General features: G+C 28.8%; 2 protein-coding genes and 1 pseudogene across 2 annotated transcripts; 2 read left to right on the forward strand and 1 right to left on the reverse strand.

Moving 5' to 3' along the window:
- Positions 1–335: 335 nt before the first annotated feature.
- On the reverse strand, positions 336–2,178 carry LOC146720673 (uncharacterized; annotated as a pseudogene).
- Positions 2,179–14,151: 11,973 nt separating this feature from the next.
- LOC114929788 (uncharacterized) lies at positions 14,152–16,890 on the forward strand. The gene is made up of 4 exons (XM_029301467.2): positions 14,152–14,677; positions 14,920–15,129; positions 15,758–15,931; positions 16,355–16,890. The coding sequence occupies exons 1-4, from the start codon at positions 14,630–14,632 to the stop codon at positions 16,712–16,714; spliced, it is 792 nt and encodes a 263-aa protein (XP_029157300.1). The 5' UTR covers positions 14,152–14,629; the 3' UTR covers positions 16,715–16,890.
- A 1,507-nt stretch (positions 16,891–18,397) lies between these two features.
- LOC114929787 (uncharacterized) lies at positions 18,398–21,715 on the forward strand. The gene is made up of 5 exons (XM_029301464.2): positions 18,398–18,477; positions 18,552–18,635; positions 18,881–19,081; positions 20,285–20,458; positions 21,184–21,715. Exons 1-5 carry the CDS (start codon positions 18,433–18,435, stop codon positions 21,535–21,537), a joined length of 858 nt encoding a protein of 285 aa, XP_029157297.1. The 5' UTR covers positions 18,398–18,432; the 3' UTR covers positions 21,538–21,715.
- The last annotated feature ends 2,372 nt before the right edge of the window (positions 21,716–24,087 follow it).

Below are 24,087 nucleotides of genomic sequence, written 5' to 3' on the forward strand. Positions count from 1 at the left end.
TATATATATATATACATATATATATACATATATACACTTTTTTTATAAACATTGCATTATAGAGTTATTATATTATAGAGAGAGCAAAAATCAAAATGTCATCCAATTACTCAATAACTGCTAGACATAAGTACACGATAATATATTGATATCTGAATAAGAGATACTGCTACGTATATAAGTAAATCTCTAAAAACTCACCTTTAAAAAAAGGTAAAAAAAGGCGACCAGTTAAGGGCACGCCATTAACAAAAATTATCCATTGCAAACCCATGTAGAATCCTATCCTATTGCAAACCCATGTAGAATCCTATGAAAAATTAACCATTGCAAACTCATGTAGAATCGTTTTCGATGTTTGGTTCAATGTTTGGTTCGATGTTCGGTTCGATATTCGATTCGATGCTCGGTTCGATGTTTAGCTCCATGTTCGATTCGATGTCCGGTTCGTCTTCTAAATTTTCATCTGAAGTTTCAAGATCCTGCTCCTTGTCCATTGCATCGCTTTTCCTTTTCTTAGATGCATGACATTTATGCGCTGAAAAATATTTATAAATATGCTATAAAAACATCTCAATAAACAAGTTATAAACATTGTTAAATTTTTAAACAAAATTGCTTACACTCTTTTAAAGAAGATATTAGTTTAGCCAAAATGCTTCTCGTTTTTTCTATCAGCTTGTCCGCCTTTGCTGGTGGAATTTGTTTTTCAACTGTTAAATAATAATAATATATTGCTGCAAAACGTAAGAATATTACTTATTAGTATCGTATATTAAGATAATTAAAAAATTTATTATGGTAAATTCTCGGAAGCAAAGAAATATATATTTGATAATCAAAGTTCAGTTTCTAATGTTTTAAATTATATTTAATGTTTAAAAGAATCAAAGTTATTTACGCAGATGAATATATGACTACTTCGTACAATGATGGTGATGATAATAAAATTACGTATTACCTTTGATTGCTAATATTTTGTTGCCATCCAGCTTTTTCAGGTTTTGTAGAATTTCTGTTACGATTACTTCCTTTTCCGGTAACAGTGCTGTTCAGCAGCATGTCCAAAGAAAAGAGACAAATTGCAATTTGCCGAAGAAAAATTGCAGGCTTTTTACAATCGCAAGCGGCTGCAATGTATGAGGATTTTGATAGATATTCACTATATCCAAGATGAATCTGTAACAGATATAATCTGATTAAAACCTGGAAAACTGGAGAGTCTGGAAATTCGAGTAAATTAATTTTGCATATAAAGTTTAATGCGACTTTTTAAAGAACAGTGCAAGAAAAAGAAAAAACTGATTGCAGAGAAGGAAGAATTGATGGCCAGAGAAAAAAATATGAAACTATTTGCAGCATTGAAGGCTGAAGTAAGAACATAATACCGATTGAATGTTGAACTGCAGAAATCTGCAATCATCAAAGGAAGAGATTCAAAATTCGTTAAATATTGAAATCACTCACGTTTTTATTATCAAGCGTTATATAGCCAACTGGATGTTCATCACTTTGGGATGCCACCACTTGTGGATTGCTTCCTATAATCATATTTTTAGCAAAATTTTCACTTATATTAAATATATAGATATTATATATTAAATATATATTAAATATATATAAACACAGAAAAAACAGTATCCTTGAAAGAATGCAAATATACTTTGATTCAAGTATATTTTATCCTTATAATGGCACCAAATATAAATAATTTTGGATAAAGGATAATTTATCCTTAAAACAAAGTGCAAATATTCTTGGTTAAAGCTGAAATTTACTTATAAATATTGCAAGGACAAGTGACAAGTGAGCATCAGATATAAGTGGTACTTTCAAATATATATAATAATTTTTAGTTCAAATGTGACTAAGTTTGTTTTTACCATATGTGATTTTTAAAACAAGAATATATCTTAAGGATAAAATATACTTTACACAAACTTATTTATTATTAGGGCAAATAAAAATTTATAATTACAAAGAGCATTAGAGGCTTAAATCAATCAAATAACGTTCAAGAATAAAAATATACTTGAATCAAGGATTCCTTTTTTTCTGTGAAGGTATACGAACTTCGCATTTCTTTTCCTTTGATAATATAGCAGGTTCTTGCAGTTCCATATTTAACTGGTATAATGTTTTCACTTCAGCTTCTAAAGCTGTAATAGTTTCCTTCATATTTTTTTCTTTGACGATCCACTCTTCCTCCTTTTCTGCAATCATTTTTTCTTTTTCTAGGAGACTGTTCTTAAAGAACTCGCACTGGGCATTATATACATTAGGAGAATGTTTTAATTCTTCTATTTTAATATTTGAAGAAAGCGAGCTGCTGCTACGTTCCTATTTAACAATATTTTTACAATATTTAACAATATTTAACAATATTTCGTAACTGCATAAATTATGTTTATATAGTTTATTATATCATTTTATACATACTTGTAGCGACTTATAAATAAATTCACCAGATCTTTGAAAAAGTAATGTTTATTCATTGAAAGTATAAAGCGAAAGAACAAAAAGAATTAATATGTAACAAATAAATGAATGAATGTGTTGTTATGGAAATATTGATTTTTCTTAAAAACATTATGTATATTAATGAATTGAAGTTATTACAAATGTATAAAGATGTAAAAAAGTGTAAAAGTGCAGTGAAAAGTGTAAGGTGTAATAAAAGTGTAGAGTGTAAATGAAAGGTGTGGATGATGAATGCTACAGTACTCCCCCCCAAGTGACGATATTCGTTGCGAAATGGACTTTCTTCTTCTTTGGTGGGTAGGTGCGTAAAGCTTTTCCAACAGTAGAAGAAGAAGAAGGATTTGAAGTAGCAGAAATAGGAGCTGAAGTAGCAGGAACAGGAGCTGAAGTAGCAGGAACAGGAGTTGAAATAGCAGGAACAGGAGTTGAAATAGCAGGAACAGGAGCTGAAGATCTGGTAGAAAGTTCAGTAGAATCTGAAGTTCTAGGAATGAAGGCTGGCTTGAGACGTTCTGTCGAAATATTGACAACTCTTCCTGAAACATTAACTGCAAATAAATGATCAGAGATACGTTTCTCAATAGGAAAAGGGCCAGAATAAGGAGGTTGTAGTGACTTCCTAACAGTATCTTCTCGAATCCAAACATGAGTACAATCAAAAAGATTCTTGTGAACAAAAGGTGATCTTTTGCAATGATGACTTGTAGGAGATGATCTGATATTCCTCATATGAATCCTGTGTTTTTCAAGAAAGATTTCAGGATCTGCAGGAAAATCTTCTTCAATGAAAAATTCTCCAGGAATACGAAGAGTGGATCCATAAAGAAGTTCTGCAGGTGAAGCTTTTAAATCTTCTTTGAAACACGAACGTAATCCCAAAAGAACTGAAGGTAAAGATTCTACCCAGTTGGTTGTTTCGTGGCACATAATCGCTGCTTTCAAAGTTCTATGCCATCTTTCCAGAATTCCATTTGAAGCAGGATGATAAGCAGAAGTTCTAATCCTTTGACATCCAATTAGGTTTGTTAAAGCTTTGAATAAAGCTGCTTCAAACTGAGGACCTTGATCTGTTGTAATGCTGATAGGAGAACCAAAACGTGCTACCCAATGTGAATAAAATGTTGTAGAAATAGTTTCAGCAGAAATCTCAGAAATAGGAACAGCTTCAGGCCATCTGGAAAAACGATCAATCATAGTAAGACAATAACGGTAATTTTGACAAATAGGAAGTGGTCCAACAATGTCTAAATGCACATGCTGAAAGCGTTGATCAGGAATTGCAATCTTAATTGGAGAATTCTTGGTGTGTCTTGAAATCTTCGCACGTTGACATGGAAGACAAGTTCGAGTCCATTCCTTCACATCTTTCTTCAAAGAAGGCCAAATGAATTTCAGTAGTAATTGTTTACATGTCAATCTGCCGCTGGGGTGAGCGAGTCCATGAACAACATCAAAAATTCTCTTGCGTAAGAGTTTAGGAACATATGGACGAATTAATTCCGAAGAGCAATCACAATAAATAGGTATGGTTGATCCTGAAAGAATAAGTTTCTTCAACAGAAGTGAAGAATTTGAAGAAAGTAAAACTTGAAGTTCTTCATCTTCTTTCTGATAATTAGCAAGTTCTTCTAAAGAAACTATAATAGGCATTGAAATAGATTCAATTCTTGACAGAGCATCAGCAACTGAATTCATTTTTCCAGAAATATAGGTAATATTTGTAGAGAATTGAGCAATAAAGTCCAATTGTCTGATCTGTCTTGGTGACGCTTTATCCAATTTCTGACGGAAAGCAAAAATCAAAGGTTTATGATCAGTTCTGATAAACAGTTGTCTTCCTTCAACAAAATGCCTGAAATGTTTAATAGCCAAATAAATGCTAAGAAGTTCTCTATCATAAGTGCTATAATTTCTTTGAGCTTTGTCTAGTTTCTTTGAGAAAAATGCTATTGGTTTGATATCGTCATCAATAGACTGTTCAAGTGATGCACCAACAGCAAAGTCAGAAGCATCACAAGTTAAAATAAGAGGAGCATGAGGAGCAGGATGAGAAAGGGTAGTAACTTGTAAAAGTTCTTCTTTACATGACTCGAAAGCTAATTCCGCTTCTTTAGTCCAAGAAATAATTCTTCTATCCCTCTTGCGACTGTCCTTTAAATATTCTGTTAACAGAGCTTGATGATTTGCAGCATCCTTGAGACAGCGACGATAATAATTGATAATTCCTAAGAATCTGCGTAATTCATGAAGTGTCTTAGGTTTAGGATAATCAATAATTGATTTCACTTTTTCGGATGTAGGTTTAACTCCTTGGTTAGAAACTAAGTAACCAAGAAAAGAAATCTCGCTTTGACCGAAAAGACATTTAGCGACATTGATTGTCATTCCAGCTTGTTGAAGACGATCAAAAATAATGCGTAAGTGAGCAAAATGTTCTTTCTCATCTTTAGAAGCAATAAGAATGTCATCAAGATAACAAAAGGCAAAACTCAAATCATTAAGTAAAGAGTTCATGAGCCGTTGAAAAGTTTGGGCTGCGTTTCGTAAACCGAAAGGCATTACGACAAATTCAAAAAGCCCAAATGGAGTAGTGACAGCTGTTTTGTGAATATCTTCTTTAGCGACGGGTACTTGATAGTACGCTTTAACTAAGTCGATTTTAGAAAAGATATTCTTACCAAAAAGTGAAGAAGAAAAATCTTGAATATGAGGTAAGGGATAACGATCCGGGATAGTCACTGAATTGAGTGCACGATAATCACCACACAGTCTCCAAGAATTTTGTTCCTTTTTAGGTACCATATGTAGAGGGGCTGCCCAGGAGCTGCTTGAAGGTCTGCAAATTCCTTGCTCCATCATAGACTTGAATTCTTCCTTGGCACATTTAAGTTTCTCAGGAGTAAGTCTTCTGGGAGTCGAAAATTTAGGAGAACCTTCCGTAACGATATGATGTTCAACACCATGTGTTTTTACCGAGGAAATTGGAGAAAAACGGGTGAGTCCTGGAAATTCGGTTAAAAATTTGTGGTACACAGAATCAGGAGATGTGGTAAAAATTGACAAATGTGCAACTTCTTGAATTTTTCCAGTATTCATAAGACCGGTAACATTATCAATCAATTTCTTGTTTTTAATGTCAATTAGGAGATTAAAATGACAAAGGAAATCGGCGCCTAAAATAGGACGTTGAATATCCGCGACACAAAATTTCCATTTGAATTCTCTCCTTAAACCGAGGTTCAAAATTAAAGTTTTAGAACCGTAAGTATTAATTTGAGTACCATTTGCGGCAAAAAGTTTTAAATTAGTATGCCACGGCTTCAATAAAACCTTTTTAGGTAACAACGATATATCAGCGCCCGTATCGACAAGAAAATTCAAATTTGAATGTCTGTCGAAAATAATGAGGCGATTGTTAGAAACACCGTCGTAAGCAGCCTCAGTCTTAAGCGGCGTTTTTAGTTTTCCTGTGAAGCCAAGAATGTTTTGGACATAGAACAAGGTAAAGTACATCGTTTAGCCTTATCACCAAACTTCTTATGGTAAAAACAAATTGATGTATCTTTAATATCTTTATTTGATTTGTCTTTCTTACGCGATAACGATCTAAATCTTCTATTCTCTCTAGACCGGCTTTTGGAACGATCTCGACGACGAGAAACTTCTAGAGCTTCGATTCTTCGTAGCAAATCCGCGAAATCCGAAGATTTATTATTTGCATTATTGGAAACTTCCGCGACTTGCAAACCGCCGTCCCGATCAGCAATTTTATCGGCTAATTCTGCAAGTTTAACAAGAGGAACATCCTCTACTACGGCTAAAGTCGTTTGAATTCTATGTGGTAAGCGTTGAAGCCAAATCATTTGCAAAACACTATCTGCTAAAGATCCTCCAGACAAATGACGAATTTCTCGAAGTAATTCCGAAGGCTTTTTATCATTAAGTTCAATTCCAGCTAATATTTGTCTCAAACGTTTTTCCTCTGAATCCGTAAAGCGATTTATTAATATTTTCTTTAAATAATTATATTTATCTGTTTTAGGTGGATTTTCAATGACTTCAGATATGTTTACTAAGGCTTGTTCATCAAGATGACGAATGACAGAACTATATTTAATATCATCTGATCGAATTCGATAAACCGTAAACTCACTTTCAATAGAAGCAAACCAGAGTTTAGGTTGTTTATGCCAGAAAGTCGGTAGTTTTAATAAACGAAACTCATTTGAGTGAATTTGTAACATAGGATCACTCACCTGATGTCCAGTTTGAGAAGGTAAAATATTAATATTTTCTGATCCAACCTGATTTGATCCGCTCGCCAAATCCATATCAATCTGTGTATCCGAACAGGGTCTAACTGGTGATCTATCGATTGGCATTTTCCTCTTGTTCCAGGAATCCGATAAAATGATTTGAGAATTTCCGTGAAGGACTAATCCGCCTCTGATGTTTCAAAGATCCGGAGAATGAATCTCTTAAAATCAGAATATCCAGCAATTCTTCCAAGCGATAATAATATTTCGCAGACTTCAAATACGACGATCACTTGGCACTTATTCCGCATCAGCCTTTAAAATGCGTCGGCTTTAATATCACGTCGGGTTCACCAAAAATGTAGCGACTTATAAATAAATTCACCAGATCTTTGAAAAAGTAATGTTTATTCATTGAAAGTATAAAGCGAAAGAACAAAAAGAATTAATATGTAACAAATAAATGAATGAATGTGTTGTTATGGAAATATTGATTTTTCTTAAAAACATTATGTATATTAATGAATTGAAGTTATTACAAATGTATAAAGATGTAAAAAAGTGTAAAAGTGCAGTGAAAAGTGTAAGGTGTAATAAAAGTGTAGAGTGTAAATGAAAGGTGTGGATGATGAATGCTACATACTTTTTATATCAAGTTTATATAAATTTATATTCAATTTACCTGGAATTCTGCTTCAGATTGTGTATTAATTGCACGCAGGATCTGACGTTCTTTCAACTGTTTTAACCTATGTTGCTTTTTTCTTCCAAATCACTTTTTCTCTGTTTAAAAAAAAACATTAAAAATTTACTGTAAAATCATTGGCTGATATTCATAGTCCGTTCTTATATTTAAGATCATCTCAGGTATGATTTTAAGATAATTCATTCGTGATAATACTATTCAAGTTAGTACTCAATCAAACATAAAAAAAATAGAACTTGCACAAAATCTGTCAAGTTCTATAACAGTGATGTATGTGAAAGAAGACAATGTTCTTCTTTTATCTATTTGTTTTTAATTAAAATAAAGTTAATTAAAATTATGAGTAGTTTATATAATTGCTGGAATTAAAAACATGATATCGATACCAGTTTAGTGTAAAGTTAGCACTTTATATGTATCGTATACGCTGAACTGGTATCAATATCATGTTTTTAATGATAGCAATTAAACTACACATAATTTTAATTAATTTTATTTTAATTAAAAACAAACAGATAAAATAAGAATATTGTCTTCTTGTAAAATTGATAAATACAAATGTCATTTTTGTGAACAAAACTTGCAGAACATTTTATTTTATTACACGACAATGTTATATTATAGATTATAGATCACGGATATTTCACATTACTCTGATGTTTATTTTGGAATTTCAAAAATAATATATAAATTAATGTTTGATAAATACTGTACATACATGTTTTAGATATACAATATTTTTCACTTATATTTTATACGAATTTATACTTTTCGCGAAATAAACAGATGCTCCGAATTCGTTTTGATAAAATAGTTGTAAGACAAAGTCTAAAAATAGAATTGTCAAAATTTTATATATTATTGGAATTTTGCAGAACAAAAATACCTTCTGGTAAAATTTCTGTATTGGAATTAATGACAATAAAGATTAAATATGTACTTATATGTATTTATGAGCAGTAGGATTATCTGGAATTAAAATCAATACAAAATGAATTTCAAGTTTGGAATTGATAGGAATTCATATGACAATAGGATACTTGAGGATTCAACGTGATCGTTTTAAATTTTTAACCTGGCATTCAATGGTATTCATTCCGTTGTCGGAATCATTGGTATTCAATGAAATTTATGACGGAACTTTTCAATCTCTAATCTGGGATTAAGTGATACTCATTTAAATGCATTCTTTTTGTCGGAATTGAATGGAATTAAAAAAAGTGAAATTCTTTCCGGAATAAGGTATTCCAAGGTATTGAAAACGATTTCAATTCCTTTATTGACAAAAATAGAATTTGGAAATTCTTAATTGAATTCAAAGCAATCCCATCCCAATTCCATTCAATACATTTTCGTTTGCTGGGTCGTCTCTGATGTCACAATCTAACATGGCCGCGGCCGAGGACCCAGGAGCCTCCCTTATAGAAATTTATCACTATATAGTAACGCCAAGTGATTAATTGGCGTTACTAGTGATAAATTTCTACAAGAGCTTAAAAACGAATATTTATGTGCAAAATTACTCGCGCTATTTATTAATTTACATGAAGATTTTTAGCTGTAATATTTTTTCTTTATATAAATTATGAGATGCTACTACAATAAAGTGACTATAATAAAGTGAATAAATTTTGCAAAAATGTACACAGTCTAGATTTCACATTTTGATTTCGATATACGTTGTAGAGGTTTGTTTTGTCTTTTTTTCAAATTTTATATTGGTTCAAATAGATTATATAATCTTACTCAATGACCAAAGTATTAGGGGCATTCAAAGAAGATTATAAGATTTAAGAAATGAAAAAAGAATATGTTTATTTGTTAATTTAATTAATTGATTAATTAAATTAATTATCAAATTGAATACTTAAAACGTCGCTAGTGATATTTAAAATAGGAACGATATATTAAATTCGACCCAAACTAGCAAAGAAAAATTTTTTATTTTATTTCTACAACGTTTTGACCATCTGTTTTTGGTCCTTTTCAAGTGAGAAACTAGAATGATACAATTAATTAAGATTAATAAAGATAAACATTTTGATGTTAAACGCAAGAATTAAATTTTACATACTTTCTTAATAAAAGCGCAGTTAGTTGACACTGTTGTCATTATTAAACAAAGTGATTGAATCTGAATTTTTAAAACATTTGAAAAAACTTTTGAAAGAAAGTAATCGCATCTTATCGTTATGATGGATCGTCAAAAACTGTTGTGAGCATATAGAATTTATACGACCTTTATAATTTTGTCATATATGTTGTTTAAATTCTCTGTGTCTTTATGTAGGTTAACTGTATTATTAACTTTTTTGATAAAAAACATCTCTGCGATTTCTTTCTTTCTAACATGTTTTTTATATGTAATATAACGGGTGATACCCAATCAAATTCATGTCCCAACTCTTGTCTATGTTTGCTTATGACCAAATGATTTGTTACATGTAATTTTATATTGTTAAAATGTTCTTTCATACGAGTACGCAAATGTCTTTTTGTTTGACCGATATATGAGAAATCACAATTTTTACAGTCAATTTTATACACAACATTAGTTCTATCGTTGTTAGATAATCTATCTTTGCCTCGTTTTATTAATATGTCCAATTTTTTGGCTGTTTTATAGACTACACTAAAGCCGGCATTTTTTAAAGAACGACCGATATTCTCGCTCACATTTTTGACATACGGCAATAAGATATAAGGAGACTTGTTTTCTCGCACTTTATAAGTCTCATTAAAGATGGGTGGTCTTTTGCAAAAAACATTAAAGATATGCCTATTAATGATGACGATGTAATGATCTCTTTTGGATGTTAGTTCCTTATTTACAAATATTCCCAAGGAATTAGTTATAGACGGCATCAAGAAACGCTGGAGCGACATAGAGAAAAACACGAAATTTAATTTATCTCAGTTTATATACGCAATTGAAATGATTTTGGATTCGACCAGTTTTAGCTTTAACGGACAATTCTATGAGCAAATATTTGGTAGTCTTATGGGTTCCATGTTATCACCAATTTTGGCGGACATTGTAATGGACGACTTAAGACACAATGTTTGAGTTTATTAAACTTTGATGTACCTGTATATTATAGATATGTAGATGACGTCTTTGCAATTTTGCCACGTAAAAAATGGACAAAATGTTATCAATCTTTAACAATTCATCAAAGGTTGAAATTTATACATACGAAACAGAAAATAATTCTATAATTAATTTCTTGAACACTAGCGTCATTCGCAATGATAAAAAGCTTATTACAAATTGGTACAGGAAACCCACCTGGTCCGGAAGATATATAAACTTTTACTCCAATTATCCGTTAAAATACAAAATCAACACCATTTACAATCTCATAGACTATGCCATTTTACTATCAGATGATAAATTTTATAACAAGAATATTAATATAGTACAGCAGACTTTAATGAACAACTGCTTTCCAACACATATTATTAAGCGACATATAAGTAAAAGAATTAATTATCTAAAAAATAATAATAGTAATAATGTTACAAATGAGACTTTTATGAAGTGCGAGAAAACAAGTCTCCTTATATTTCATTGCCGTATGTCAAAAATGTGAACGAAAATATCGGTCGTTCTTTAAAAAATGCCGGCTTTAGTGTAGTCTATAAAACAGCCAAAAAATTGGACATATTAATAAAATGAGGCAAAGATAGATTACCTAACGACGATAGAACTAATGTTGTGTATAAAATTGACTGTAAAAATTGTGATTCCTCATATACCGGACAAACAAAAAGACATTTGCGTACTCGTATGAAAGAACATTTTAACAATATAAAATTACATGTAACAAATTATTTGGTCATAAGCAAACATAGACAAGAGTTGGGACATGAATTTGATTGGGTATCACCCGTTATATTACATATAAAAAACATGTTAGAAAGAAAGAAATCGCAGAGATGTTTTTTATCAAGAAAGTTAATAATACAGTTAACCTACATAAAGACACAGAGAATTTAAACAACATATATGACAAAATTATAAAGGTCGTATAAATTCTATATGCTCACAACAGTTTTTGACGATCCATCATAACGATAAGATGCGCTTACTTTCTTTCAAAAGTTTTTTCAAATGTTTTAAAAATTCAGATTCAATCACTTTGTTTAATAATGACAACAGTGTCAACTAACTGCGCTTTTATTAAGAAAGTATGTAAAATTTAATTCTTGCGTTTAACATCAAAATGTTTATCTTTATTAATCTTAATTAATTGTATCATTCTAGTTTCTCACTTGTAAAGGACCAAAAACGGATGGTCGAAACGTTGTGGAAATAAAATAAAAAATTTTTCTTGGTTATATATTGTAGTTTGGGGGGTCAAATTTAATATATTGTTCTTATTTTAAATCAATTATATTATATTTAATTTTATAAATTAAGGAATTTTTTATTTTAAGATTTAAAAAGCAAATAACATTGTCAGACTGAAACATAGCAATAATTGGTGTTTTGAAAGATAGTTTCTTTTAAATAAGACGGATCTTTTTTACATCAGATTGCATCAAAAAGACGAAAGAAAGCATTAAAGTTTAATTTAATTAATTAATTAAATTATTAGGATATTTCATATAAAATATACAATTTTGTAAAATAATATATAAAAAACATACAAATATAAAGATTTTTATTGATAAAAAAATATATTACTTATTAAAGAGTTTACGTTGCAAAATCGGATATTTTATATAAAACAACTTAATAAATAATTGAAATAGTTAATTAGTAATAGTATAGCTTTAATTCTTTACAAAGATGAAATCAGTATTGGGTTAGTTAATTATTTTTTTAAACTAATTGTAAGTTAAATATTTAATTTTTTAATATTAAAATTAATTCACATTAAAAGTTGCATAAACCAAAAATTAATTTAATTAAAGGTTGAATTAAGCTTAAATTAAATTAAATATCAATAATTAATTAAAAAAAAATATTATTTATATTAATAAATTATGTTGTAATAACATATGTTATAATTAAGTTTTCAGAAATAAAAAAAAAATAAAATGACTAAAAAAGCACAAGTTAGTATATTGAATCTCGTATGTAGCAGACTGACGTCATTAAACATCAAAATGACGTTATTTTGATGTCGAATGACGTCATTAGACGTCAAAATAACGTCAAATGAAGAATGGAGTTCTATTCTTTTCTGGAAGAATTTTAATATCTTCTAGAAAGCCTGAAGCAACATAATATCGTTAATAGTGCATTTGTCATCAAACAGTAAACAGTGTTAAAGTCCAGGTGAGATATTTTAGTACTGCAGCTTATTATTATTATTATTAGACGATTAATTAGAAGATTAGATTAGAACATACTAATTATATTAGTTTTTTAATGTACTTTGTTCATTTTTTATACTTTTCTTTTTCTAAGTACATTGATCTTTTTATGTTTATTTAAATATTTTGAAGTAAACAATTTTTTTTGAGATTTTCATAAAAGGATCCTCTATCAAATACATAGGATTTTGGTTTTTGGTGGAATTGGCTATTTTTTCATATGTTGTAGTCTCTAAACTAAACAACTCGCAGAGCCCATTTTTCGTATTTGACTGGCTATAAATCAGTAACTGTTTATTAATTAATTTTGAGTCTATTACATTTTTGTTACAATTAAACATATATAAGCTACAGCATATGAAAAATTAGCCAATTCCATCAAAATCCTATATATATTTAATGCGAGGTCCTTTTGTTTCTTTTTATTTTCTATCTTTTTAGTCATTGTTATTAATTGTAGATAGACAAGTCTTGTGATATTTCGTAAGATCAATCCGAATGCAAGCGAAGAGATTTCAAAGTCTGATTGAGCGAAGAAGATAAAGAGTCTAAAGTTCAAAGATCTTTGCCTGCACTTTGGTAATATTTTATCTATTTTTATAATTTTTTTATAATATTAATCTGAATATAAGTATATACCGAAATCATCATTGAATATTTAACTGATCGTTTTACGTGTTTGTTATTTTATTTTTTTGCTGCATGATTACCCAATAAATTTTATTAATAATATTACATTTAGTGCCATTATATTCCGCTAGATGCCATTGAGCAGATATAAATTGTTTTTGTGTGAAGCAAAAGTTCGGTAGAGATTGTTTTCTACTTTTTAATCTGGTTTTTTAATTCTACGCTGTGAAAATATATTTTAATATTTTGTGTACTTGCAAAACAAAATTTTTTGTTGAATTTTGAAGAAGACTTAATTATTTGTTCACAAATACGATTTCTTTATTCTTAAACAATAGTTGCTGCAAAATAAAATTTTTTGTTGAATTTTGAAGAAGACTTAATTATTTGTTCACAAATACGATTTCTTTATTCTTAAACAATAGTTGCTGCAAAATAAAGTTTTTTCTTTAAACAACTGCATTTTCACAAAGCTCTCTGCACTTTGAACCATTTTTAAACTTCATATTCAGATGAGTCAGCAGATTCAAAAAATACAAATAAGATTGATCGATTTTATTCATTTTTTTTACAGGTAAATTTTAGACTTGATCTTAAATTAATATATATCGTTCTTCTCGTTTATCAAGTAAATTCTTTCTTTCTCTCCATCTTTTTTTATTATTCCTATTTCTTCCTTTCTTCTTTTCTTTCTCTCTCTCTCTCTCTCTCTCTCTCTCTCTCTTTGTTAGCAAAAATAAGAACCGACGTTATATATAATAAGTTTTTGTGAAGTAGGAATATATTTGTGAAATTTGTGTGTGTATGTGTGTGATATATATCTGTCTCTTTCTTGATATTTGACTTATTTTGTGTTAGCTTAAGTGGAATAATCATTTATTTGTTGTTATTTTGTCATAAGAACAAACAGTCGCATTTGTTTAATCTAGAAATTATATAGGTCATCAATAGATACTTTCGCGAAATTCTCATATCCTACGTAGAATAAAAATAAATAAATTATGTGGCTGCCATTGATATGAAATCTCGATAAAAAGAGATAAAACGGTTATTACGTAAATATGGAGATAAATTCTGTATTCGTTATCTTAATGATCGTTATCAAAATAATCATTATAGGTATTTGATTAAAAGACATTGTATATATAAAACGGCGTAATTAATATTACTTGTCAGTCGGCCGAGGTTTTGGTGAAATCAAAAGCGACATCCACATCATCAATAAACAATCATGAAATCCACATTCGCAGTATTGTGCCTTTTAGGTGCATTTTGGACTGTAAGTTTCCTGTAAAAAAAATTAAAATGTAACATTTTTAGATTTTATTTTTTTATGTGTTAAGATAAAACGCTTTGTTAAACGAAAATCATCGGCATCTCTCTTTTTTCTTTCTCTATCTTTTAAATATTTAAAATTTTGTAATAATTTTATCGATTTCAACATTAATTCTAAAAATTAGAAAAAATGATGAAAATATGCACTTGTTCATCGCATTTATTGCATTTATTTTTTGATCGCAGATCGATGCTACTCCAATATTAGGAAACGATTTGGAACGTTTGAGACTTGAAGTTAGACAAGCAAAAAGGAACGTAGATGATATCATACGCCAACTTCAAATTCTTTGTAGTGAGGCCAAAGAAGACACCATCGAAAAAGTCTCGGAAAAGTGGGAGGGAGAACGAAAGAGTTATAGATCATACAAAACTCTATTAGTCGATGGAATTAAGGTAATCATTTGAATTGATTTACAATTGAACAATACAAGTTAATTTTATCATAATTATTTATTAATCTAATAAATCAAGGATAAATCAAAATCTTTGATAAAGAAATAAATTTATTAGCATAATTTTGTGTGTACTTGAATATTTTTATAAAAAAATGTGGAAAAAATACAAAAGACAAAATAAATTATGCCTAGTAATATCAATTTGTGGAAAGAAATTTAATCGACGATCTCAGATGATAAATATACATGCATTATTTAACATCTAAGAAACGACATTTGGTATTACAAATGTGTACTTGCTATCTGAGGAAATAATATTATTGTGATATTATATTACAATAGATTGCATCACAAAATGCTTTTATATTAAAAATAATGTACTAAAATTTTATCGTTTATTTTAAATGATCCCGAAATAGCAAACTGATGTCATTCGACATCAAAATGACGTATGTTTGTTACCTAGAATTTTAATTTATAATTGTTTATCAAAAAAGTGAATCTACTACTAAAAACAATTATCTAAAAAAAATTAATAACTTCAACTTTGAAAAATATACATAAATGTGTTTTAGTAGTTTACTTGTTTGTATGTATATATATCATTTATTTATATTTGTCTTCAGAAAGATGTGAACGCCGCTACAACAATAGGCAAGGATGTAAAAATGTGCTACGAGGAGGCTGTTGATGCCATCGAACAAATGGACAATGTAGTACTTGAGGAAGGTAGCAAATGCAATAATAATGCTGAAAATGCGGTTCAGAACGCTCTTGGTTTTATCGACAATCTCGTTTCGGTATGTTATTTTGACAATTATTATTATTATTATTGCACATTACAATAATCAATCGCGATCTTTCATATCAACTAATTAACATATATACAGGGTGTAACTAAACAAAAGTATATACAATGCACACCATCTGGTGCACGACAACAAATTAAATCTAAAAGTCCCGAGCCATTTTTTGATCTGAGCCTTATTTTTGACGCTATAAATTGTTAAAGTCTATCAATTAGCGTGTGACTACAGCGTAAGCACCGCCTAGTAGGCGTGGCCTAATTTGGCAAACTTTAACAGTTTATAGCGTCAAAAATAAAGCTCAGATTAAAAAATGGCTGAGGATTTTTCGATTTAGTTTGTCATCCTGCACCTGATCATGTGCTTCATATACTAGATAAAAAAATCCTAATTAGGTTAACTTTTTTTCTTCCGCAGACCGGAGACGCGCTGTCCTTAGATCTGGACGGCATCTTCTTGACCTGCTTTGATAACGATATAAACAGAATGCAAAGCTGTGTCATAACCGACTTGGCCAGAATAAAGGTTGATATTAGGACGTTACAGAGCGACGCCAATTCCGCCGAGGTCACTGTCGCGCACGTATCTAACAACGTTGTTCTACAAGCCACCAACTGCTTGAAAAAGGCTTACTCGTCCGTATATTCGAAGGGAGATTCGATTAAGACGAACTTTACGGAGTGTGTCGAAAAGGCCGAGATAACTACGACGGAAGAACCAACCACAACGGAAGAATCAACTACGACGGAAGAACCTACTACGACGGAAGAAGAGTGAAAATATTTATAAAACACCATTATTTTGTATCTTCAACAATTATTTATTTTGTTTAAAATTTTATTTTTGAAAACATTTCTAAGACTGTTAATATAAAAAAACACATTGTAATATTATACGTATATATTTTCTATTTTGAAACAAGGTTAATATAACTATCCAGATAGTAAAAATAATTATTTCAACATCAAATTACGTTAGTTAATTATACTATGGCTATGTAACCTAACCTAATGAGAGACTCTATATATATATATATATATATATATATATATATATATACTTTTGAAAATTAATTTTATGCAATTGGTTCTAAAAGAGAAATAAAAATAATTGTAAAAAATTTAAATTATTTATCAATATAATTTTCCTCTCTCTCTCTCTCTATATATATATCTCCCTTTTTTTTATATTATTTGAGATTAATCATTATTAAACATTTTACGCATAAAATTGTGAAATTGAATTATGCATTTTATCTTTATATATATGTAGAAATGGATATTTTAATGTATATGCGCTATCTCTTTTGTGAAATGTTCAATTATATCTAATCTGATTAATAATTTATGATTTATTTTCATAATTTATACAAGTGATAAAGCTCGCACTTATCAGTACAGTTTATTGAGATGTGTTATATATTCAGGGAGATAGAAAAATATTTTGACAAACAATTTATGACGAATATATTTATGACAAATTTTTGCTTTTATTATTCATACTTCTAATCTTTTGTCGCTTTAATTTGATAGAATTAAAAATGCTTCTCTACGATTGTAATACATACATTAATAATCCCAAAAAGTTTGATTTTATATGAAAAACGAGAAATAATTACAAAATTACAGTTTTTCTTATCAACTTTTATCTTGATATGACGTTATGAAGGACAGATGTGCTGTCAATTCATCATATTATGTGCATAAAAAATATACATATATATGAATATAAACAAAAAGATACCTGAGATTAAGATACATAAAAAAAGATTGTTATCTTTTAAATCTAAATTAGAAGTGTAATATAAAAGTATAGTTTGCATTATTACTATTCATACGTATGTGCGTTGTAGGTATAATAGAGCAAAAAACAGCAATACATATACATATTTATATACGTTCAAATCTATAATAGTATTAAACGTAACAAAAAGTGTGTTATGTATATATAGATTTCTAATACATGTTTGATCTAGATGATTTATAATGTGAAATTCAAAATATCAGTAATTATTCTTCGAAAATTAGTCGGTAAAATTACCAATATTGTTAATTTTAAAATGAGGGATGAACTACGACTATTTGTTCGCTGAGGGATTCCCTTAAAAAGAAACATATTTTATCTGTTTAATATTACATAATACTCAAATAAAAATACTTGGAAAGTTGAATAAAGGCTATTATAGTATATTAATCGCTGAAAGCAAGCTCAAGCTATCCACACATTTGAACAAATATTTAATTATATATATATATATATATATAATGAAATATTTGTTACACTTTTGGTTTGATATCTCCCAAATCAGACTATTACGAATATATAGGTTGTTAAGTAATATATATCTAATTGCTTATCTTGATCTCTCTCTATTATCTCTCGAAGCTTGTCAAAATGTTTTTTATCATCCTTTATAAAAAGGCGCAATTGATGTAATACTTATCACAATTAGTGGTCGATTTCTCGTGTTAACAGACTTCCACTGGTGAGCAAGTATGAAAATCTATATAAGATTATGTCTTTTCGCCGTATTTTTTACCGTAAGTTTTTCTGTTTGTATGTAAAATGATTTATAATAAATACAACTATTTCTTCGTATAATTTTTTTTCATAGGATATTAATTCAAAGCCTACCGATCAACATTTAATATCCGAAATCAATTACACCGTGGCAAAAGATGGTCAAGAAAATTTTCAAGTAAGTGTTTGATTAATCATTTTTAATATCGATCGATTAGAATGTATGTGTTAAAGAAAAAAATTATTTTAAATTTATTCTCTCATTAAAATATAAATTCCATTTTTATATTGTTTTCCGTCGACTAACTTAAAATTAATTTAACATTTAACTTCTAACAATTGATCAGAGAATTGCAAGAATTGTGCTGGCTCAAAATAATACTGTATATTGATTAATATAATGTTTATCCTTTAATTCTCTAGACTGATCTAATATCGAAGGATTTGGAAATTATAAAGCTCGAAGTGAAACAAACGATAAGAAAGGTGGAGAGTGTTATACAGCAAACCAAACATGTTCGTGTAGAGACGGAAGAAGATACTCTCAACACAGTCACGGAAAGATGGTGGGAGCAAATGGACAGATATGGAGACTATGTCAATTTATTGCTCGCTTCGATGCGCGTGAGTAATAATTCGTACTAAAAGTTAAATTGACGCAATAATATTTTGATGTTGTATCGATAATAAAGAGAACATTAAATTGATAAAACAATGATAAGAGGCAAATACTAGAACTATTATAATGTCATATTTTATTACTATTTATATAAAATTATGACTATAACAAATAGCTTTAACCTTTAACGCTATAGATATAACACAAGATATCTTATATAGAACATTAAATAATTTAACAATGTAACAATATTATAATATATTCCAATATAATAAAATATTATCTTATATATTAAAAATGTTAAAAATAATACTGTTTTGCCAAAATATAAGTAATATAAATATATTATATAAATATAAGGAAAAAGAGAGAAAATATTAAAAAATTATTAAAAACCACTCCTCAATGTTTAAAGTCGACCAGACTGGCAATAATTTATTATAAATAATTATTTGAAATACAACAACGTTTCGGCTGTCATTGCAGCCCTTTTCAAGTACATCAAATTTAAAACAGTAAATCAACTTCTATGCAAACTACCGACAATGTTAACGCTTGTTTTGATGAACAATGTAAGACTGACAGAAGTAAGCACATATTAAATAGATGTTAACTGTTCACAAGAATCTTAGTCACTCTGTGTGACTAAGATTCTTGTGAACAGTTAACATCTATTTAATATGTGCTTACTTCTGTCAGTCTTACATTGTTCATCAAAACAAGCGTTAACATTGTCGGTAGTTTGCATAGAAGTTGATTTACTGTTTTAAATTTGATGTACTTGAAAAGGGCTGCAATGACAGCCGAAACGTTGTTGTATTTCAAATAATTATTTATAATAAATTATTGCCAGTCTGGTCGACTTTAAACATTGAGGAGTGGTTTTTTATTAATTATTACTGGCAACCTTAAGGATTATTATTTATTAAAAAATTATTGTTATTTTAAACAAAATAGCATTATATATTACCATAATTATTTCGTCTTTATAAGTCAAAACGGAGTTCAAGTTTATATCGAGAATTCTATAAATCTATTGAATAATTTGTTAATATTGTTAAGATTGTATATATTTTTTATAACATTCGATACTTGTTATTTTGATAATTGTATTCAATAAAACATAATGTACATAATATGTTCGATTATTTCAATAATATATTAAAACGTATATTATTCTATTGCTATAATGATTTATACATTTTTAGAGAGAAGTGAATGCTGCTAAGGCAAAGAATAAGGATGCGCAACATTGCTACGATACCAATTTTTGTGGCATAAGTCAGCACAGTGACACAGCATATAAAGCCGCAAACAAATGCAAAGATTTGGCTGAGACCTCCATCAAGAAGAGTCTCAAATTTATAGATAATCTCGTCTCAGTAAGTTTTCATTATTATTATAATTTAAATACATTATTTGATCCTTTGTAAGAATTTATTTGAATAATTAACGTGAAGAAATCTTATGATATAATATCCCAAAGATCTTAAAGGTATCCTAAACGTCCTTATGAGTTTCAGTTCTGTTTTATCGACAAAATGTAAGATTAGATAAACTATAAATTTATTAATAATACCTCGTCGGTGGCTATACGGATTGTTTTTTACCTAAAATTCTCAAAATTCAAGAATTCTGCAATCTAGACATATAAAATTATACAGATTGATAAATTTTTTTTCCTGTATACATTAAAATATTAATTTTAACAAATTGCAAAGCGCTTTAATTTCAGGTAAAAAAACAATCCGTATAGCTAATAAATAGATTTATAGTTTCTTTAATCTCACATTTTGTCAATAAAACAGGACTGAAACTAAAGGACGTTTAGGATCCTCTTAAAACATCTTAAAGATGTCTTATGCACCAATTTTTGACAATTTTTGGTGCTGTTTAGGAAAGTTACTCTAAAATCGGTCTCTAATATAATTGGCAATATTTTGGGAAATTTAAAAAAATTAAAAAAATTTAATAGAGCGGAATAATGTATATCTCTTTTTAATTACATTAGACACTTTACTGCACAGTGCATTTGCGAAAAACTGAGTTCTAATCGGAATCGCTGATGCAAGTTAAACTCTCTAATTGTAATAATTTTCCTTAACAGTTCGGCGAATCATTAATACAGGAATTGAAGGAAGTCGTTGTAAACTGCTTTGACAATGATGACACTAAAATGTATAGCTGCATTCTTAACGAATTAGGAAGAATCAACGACGTCGTCAAAAGGTTCGAAGAAGACGCAAAATATATCGAATTTAACACCGCTCTGCCCACATCCAATTATGTTGTCCTGCAAGCCAGCAAGTGCCTGAACAATGTTTACCAGTTGGCGCGCTCCGAAAGTGAGGGCGCTATGTTGTCTAACTCCAGATGCGTAAAAAATGTTGTGGCAAACAAGAAAACTCTGATTGATAGCAAACTAACGCCTAAGTGCAAATTACAACTTATTTCTCTTTGAAGTTCTTGTTTTTTAAAGTATGTTTGTTAAAAGAGAAAGGGAAAAAAGATGATTAAGCAATAAAATCAGAGCATTGCTAAGATTACATATTATATTTTTATACATAGGTATACATTTATTCTCTATATATTAAAAAAATTTTCATTGTTTATTCTATACTGTATATTTTTCTTGTAAAGACGATTTTAAAAAGATATTTTTTTATGTATGTGTATGTAAAATATTGAGTATAAAAATAATTGAAAAACAAAAGTTACTTTTTGTTTCTTTATTTGCTCACAATTAATCCTTTATCATTTTTTCATGCATATATTTTTCTCAAGTTTATGAAATTATTTAATAAGCGACCCAGCAAACACAATATATAAATATTATATACTTAAGCATGTTACATGTAGCGTATATGTTAGTTGTAATTTCCCACTCATATATAGATGTAACATTTTTAATATAACATATTACATTGTAGTTATATTGTCATTATATCCCAAGATAGCACTGACTTATCAATACATCAATGTGCTATTTGGTATATAATTACAATATAACTACAATGTAATATATGTTATATTAAAATGTTACATCTATAAGTGGGAAATTACAACTAACATGGATGTTACATGTAACGTACACGTTATATTACCTGTTATATTCCGTTTTATTATAGCAATGTAACAATTATATCGGTGTTTGCTGGGGATATTGTTGCATAAAATCACAATCTCTATGCTATCTCTCGGATAAAATTTAATATTTCTTCAAAATAACTATCATATTACTAATTTTATATGACATATACTACACTGATAGTCAAAAAATTATCGCAACACGCAATTAATATCCGCGTAAATTCAAATAAGCGTATCTCCGCGAAACATTATCGCATTTGAAAACAAATTCTTTTTGTTTTAAAGGGTGAAGTCTCTGCTTTAAAAAACTTTCATTTCATTTGGATTTTATCCTCTCCCCCTCTTTCCATCCCTTTAAAAAGAGGTGTATTTTTTTTTCAAAAATTTGCAAAATTTGACGAACTTTACGGGGTGAAATAAATTTTTTTCGCAAATCTTATCCAAATTTTTGTAAAATATGGACTTTTTCCTACAAATTAAAAAAAAGCATGTTCGTACGATTTTTTTTCGCGGAGTTACGGCATATCAAAGTTACCCATATACATTTTTTCCATTTACCACCAGCATTAGCGACACCCGACGCGCACCAACGATGATTGCGCGACAAATTGCTAATGAAGATCTTCCTCACAGAATTAGTGATCAAACAATTAGAAGATATTTATGTGAACGTAGTTTAAGATCGCGAGTTCAACATTTTTTTTTCCAAATGTATGGATCATACATTTTTCCATACATTAGAAGAGGAAAATGTCGACGTTCGAAAAATATTTCTGCTTATAAATTTAAACATGAATTTAAATATTGCTATCAAATATAGTATAAGGAAATCTCTAATCCTAGAGCAAGATTTTTATTATGTTTAATTTTTTTCAATTAATGAGAATTTTATAATAAAAATAATAATAACTTTTTTGCGACGTTTCGACCATAGTTTGTGGTCCTTATTAAGCAAAAATTCTATCCAAAAGAAACTCACAATCAAGAACAAGTCAAAAAATGTGTTATACGATACAAATTAACAGATTTTTTATTTTAACTTGATCCATTAAGTAATAAGGTGTTCTTAATTCCAAAGCTTAAATTTGTCATATTGTAAAAGCCTTGTTGTTAAAAATCCATATTCCAATCAAAGTATAATATCAAACTAATATAATTATATCGTCAGGAATAAATTCCATAAAAATAATAACTTGACACACTGGTAACAATTTATTCAAAATAATCAAATTTTTGATAAAAAAAAAATAAAAAAAATTTGATTATTTTGAATAAATTGTTGCTAGTGTGTCAAGTTATTATTATTTTTATTGAATTTATTCCTTGCAATATAATTATATTGGTTTGAAATTTTACTTATATTAAAGAGAGAAAAAGAAACAAACTTTGGAGAAATATAATACACTGGTGAGTTCGTCTTATCATTTCACAAAGAAATAGTCTAGACAATTTTTCAACTTTTGTGAAAGAGCTTAAAAAAGATCTGTTTTTTCATCTCTTTATCAGAATGTCATCAGAAATATAAAATTTCTTAAACAAAATTATTCCATTTCTAATCAAAAACACTTTTAAAAAATTATTAACTCCAAGAGTAGCGTTTATTAATGATGATAAAATATTTAAATTTTTAAAATTTTATATTCCAAGTCTCTGTAAAAAATCACTTTAAATGTTGAAAATTAAATATATATTTTTTAAATTTTCTCTTGATAACCTTTTTAACTAAGGTATTTTATAAAAATTAAATTATTTGTTAAATAATATACATATAATTTTAAAATAAATAATTTTCTCTATATACATGCTCATATCATTTTCATCTCGTATTGCTAATTCTGTTGTATTATTTATTCATTTATGATTAAAAAAAAGTCGAAGCAGCCGCTGAGATTGCAGGCAAGAATGCGCAGCCAAGTCAATG

The sequence above is a fragment of the Nylanderia fulva genome, unplaced genomic scaffold (genome assembly GCF_048542155.1).
Source record: "Nylanderia fulva isolate GAGA-0341 unplaced genomic scaffold, ASM4854215v1 Scaffold64, whole genome shotgun sequence".
NCBI classification, from domain to species: Eukaryota; Metazoa; Arthropoda; class Insecta; order Hymenoptera; family Formicidae; genus Nylanderia; species Nylanderia fulva.